At 48.7% G+C, this 2,413-nt stretch overlaps 1 protein-coding gene across 3 annotated transcripts in view; it reads right to left on the bottom strand.

The window, feature by feature from the left end:
* Nucleotides 1-393: 393 nt before the first annotated feature.
* ECE1 (endothelin converting enzyme 1) overlaps nt 394-2,413 on the bottom strand; it is a 76,448-nt gene continuing 74,428 nt past the window's right edge. For 2 of the 3 annotated variants that reach the window (XM_006862344.1, XM_006862345.1), the window contains exons 18-19: nt 1,270-1,365; nt 394-622 (exon numbers count right to left, since the gene is read on the bottom strand). In XM_006862344.1, coding sequence (XP_006862406.1) covers nt 446-622; nt 1,270-1,365 — 273 coding nt within the window. In that variant the 3' untranslated portion in view covers nt 394-445. The remainder of the gene's footprint in view (nt 623-1,269; nt 1,366-2,413) is intronic. The other variant, XM_006862346.1, reaches the window with a different exon arrangement.

Raw genomic sequence — 2,413 nt, 5'->3', positions numbered from 1 at the left:
CCCTGAAGAGTTCCAGTGTATTCCACAATGATTAAAAAAGAGTTTCCCCAAAAATATATCTTTAAAGCATTTGACACAGTGGTGTAATGGCATATCTGGTGTTGGATGTGGGCTGGGGCTGTACCACTGCCCTTGGCTGGGGATTCAGGTCTGGGGACAAGCAGTCTGACCCCTCAAATGCCCATCAGAGTTGAGGCAAGTGTGTGCCTGGGGGCAGGGTTTTCCACGGGGATCAAATCTTGGGTTAAAGTTGAGGACCATATTACAGGCTTGGTTCTGGCTGCAAACCCTCTGGTTCAGGGAAGGGATGCCCCAGGTGGCCGAGGGGCCTGGTGGTGCCCCAGACCATGATGTTGCGGGCAGATGCACTGACTTCCTGATTCCTCCCTGCAGCTCAGCCTCTGGCTCTTCCCCTTCTCCTTCTTGGTTCTTGGCACTTCGCCCCTTACCAGACTTCACATTTGTGGTGAGGGTTCATAGGTGAGCCAGGTGGGCACTGGAAATGTTCTGAGAACTCCTTGGAGTTGGAGACAGAGCCAATGACCCGGAAGCGGGAAGGACTGTGTGGGTCTGTGATGAGGCCTTCATGGGAACTCTCAGGGGTGCGGACAGAGCACCAGACCTTCATGAAGAGCAACAGGGAGAGGTCGGGGTCACTGCGAGGCACCCAAACTGTCAGCCTAGCCCCTCCATGAGAGCAGGAGAAAGAGCCCCCTCCCTTCCTGGTTCTCAGGTCTCAGGGAGTCAGGAGGATCTGCTATGTGGATGAAGAAGAGACCTCCTCCTCAATCCCGGCAACCTCTAACGCAATTCTTTCCAAATTGTCCCTTCGGTCAGAGTAGCATCTCTGTCCACTTAAAACCAAACCCAAGCCTGTTGCTAGGGTCGATTATGCAAAAACATTTGGAAACCACTGGCTTGAGTCACGATGCCTCACCTCCAGGTAGAACAAACTGTTTAATGGCCTGATAGCTCTAGGGGTCAACAAAATGCCAACTCAAGGGACAGCCTGGGGCATCTGGAGTTTATGAAATTTCTAAAACCTTGGAAGGGACCTTAGTGGCTATCATCTACCTAGTACAGGAATTGTTCCATTAGCAGCCTTCCTGGAGGCTGGCTTTCTTTTACAGGAACTGTGTCCTGTGGGCAGTCCAGTGACTCAAGAAGGTCTCTATTTGAGGAAACACTTGCCTTTGGACTCTCGGAGGTTCCACAATATCAAGATGGCAGAATCTGCCCAAGTTTGACATTTCTTTCCATTGAACTCACCTGTGCAAACCCCAGGAAGAAGAGCTGGTTATTGGTGAGCCCCAGAGTGGGCAAGGTCTGCTCAGCCCCATTCTTCTTCACCCAGTTCTGGTAAGCCTGGGAGGATAAAAATAAAAAAGCTCAGGGAACCAGTAAGCAGGAACAAGTAGGGCCAGAATGGAGAGGGGCTTGAGTGGGATATCTCGGGCAGCTCCACTCTGTGGGGGCAGGGCCTGGTTCCTGGCGTGTGAGTCTCAGCTCAGCTCAGAGGAGCCTTCTTCATGATCTGGACTCCTTCCAAGGAAGGCTGTACTCAACCCTATTGTTTTAAGTACCATCTGATGGCAGGAGGCTTTCAAGTTTATCCCTTTAGCTCCAGACTCTTCGGTGACTTTTATATTCAACTGCTCCTCGTTCAACTGCATCTCATACTCAACATGGCCCAAATACAATGACAGACACACACATACACACTTTCCATCATAGTAAACGTTACCACCATCTACCCTGATGCTCAAGCCCAAATCCCAGGATTCTTTGCTCCTTCTCTCTCAATCAGCCCAAACATTCCAAATCTGACCACTTCCTACCCATCTCTTTTGCCTGGACAACCTCAACAGCTTTCTCACGAGTCTCCCAAACTCAGATTAGTCCAATTCCAGTCCTCTTCCCCACAGCTACTTAGTGATCCTTATAAAGCAGGGGTTGGTACCTCTTTCTGTACAGGACCAGACAGTAAATGTTTTCAGCTTTGTAAGCATATGTTTGGTTGCTCTCTGCTGCAACCATGCAGTTCTTCCCCTACAGCACCAATGTAGCCACAGACCATATGCAAACCAACAGGCATGGCTGCATACTGGAACACCAGACAAAAGACCCTACAGTGACTCCCTATTGCATCCAGAATAAAACAAGCCCCCTACTCATCCTACAGCTAAAGCAAACAGATGAATTGAAGAGGTCCAAGAGCTGAACAGAAAATTTCAAAGATCAGCCCGAGAAGATAAAACCAGGTACTATAATAAAATATGCAGATTTGAAACTAGAAAATCAAAAGGGAAGAACACAGTCAGCATTTCTCAAGCTGGGGAACTGAAGAAAAAATTCAAGCCTCGACTTTTGTTATTGAAAGATTCTCTGGGCAAATTATTGAATGATGCAGAAT

The sequence above is a fragment of the Chrysochloris asiatica genome, unplaced genomic scaffold (genome assembly GCF_000296735.1).
Source record: "Chrysochloris asiatica unplaced genomic scaffold, ChrAsi1.0 scaffold00047, whole genome shotgun sequence".
Lineage (NCBI taxonomy): Eukaryota > Metazoa > Chordata > Mammalia > Afrosoricida > Chrysochloridae > Chrysochloris > Chrysochloris asiatica.
The sequence above is the reverse complement of the archived record's forward strand: the minus strand, read 5'-3'. Positions and strand labels throughout refer to the sequence as shown.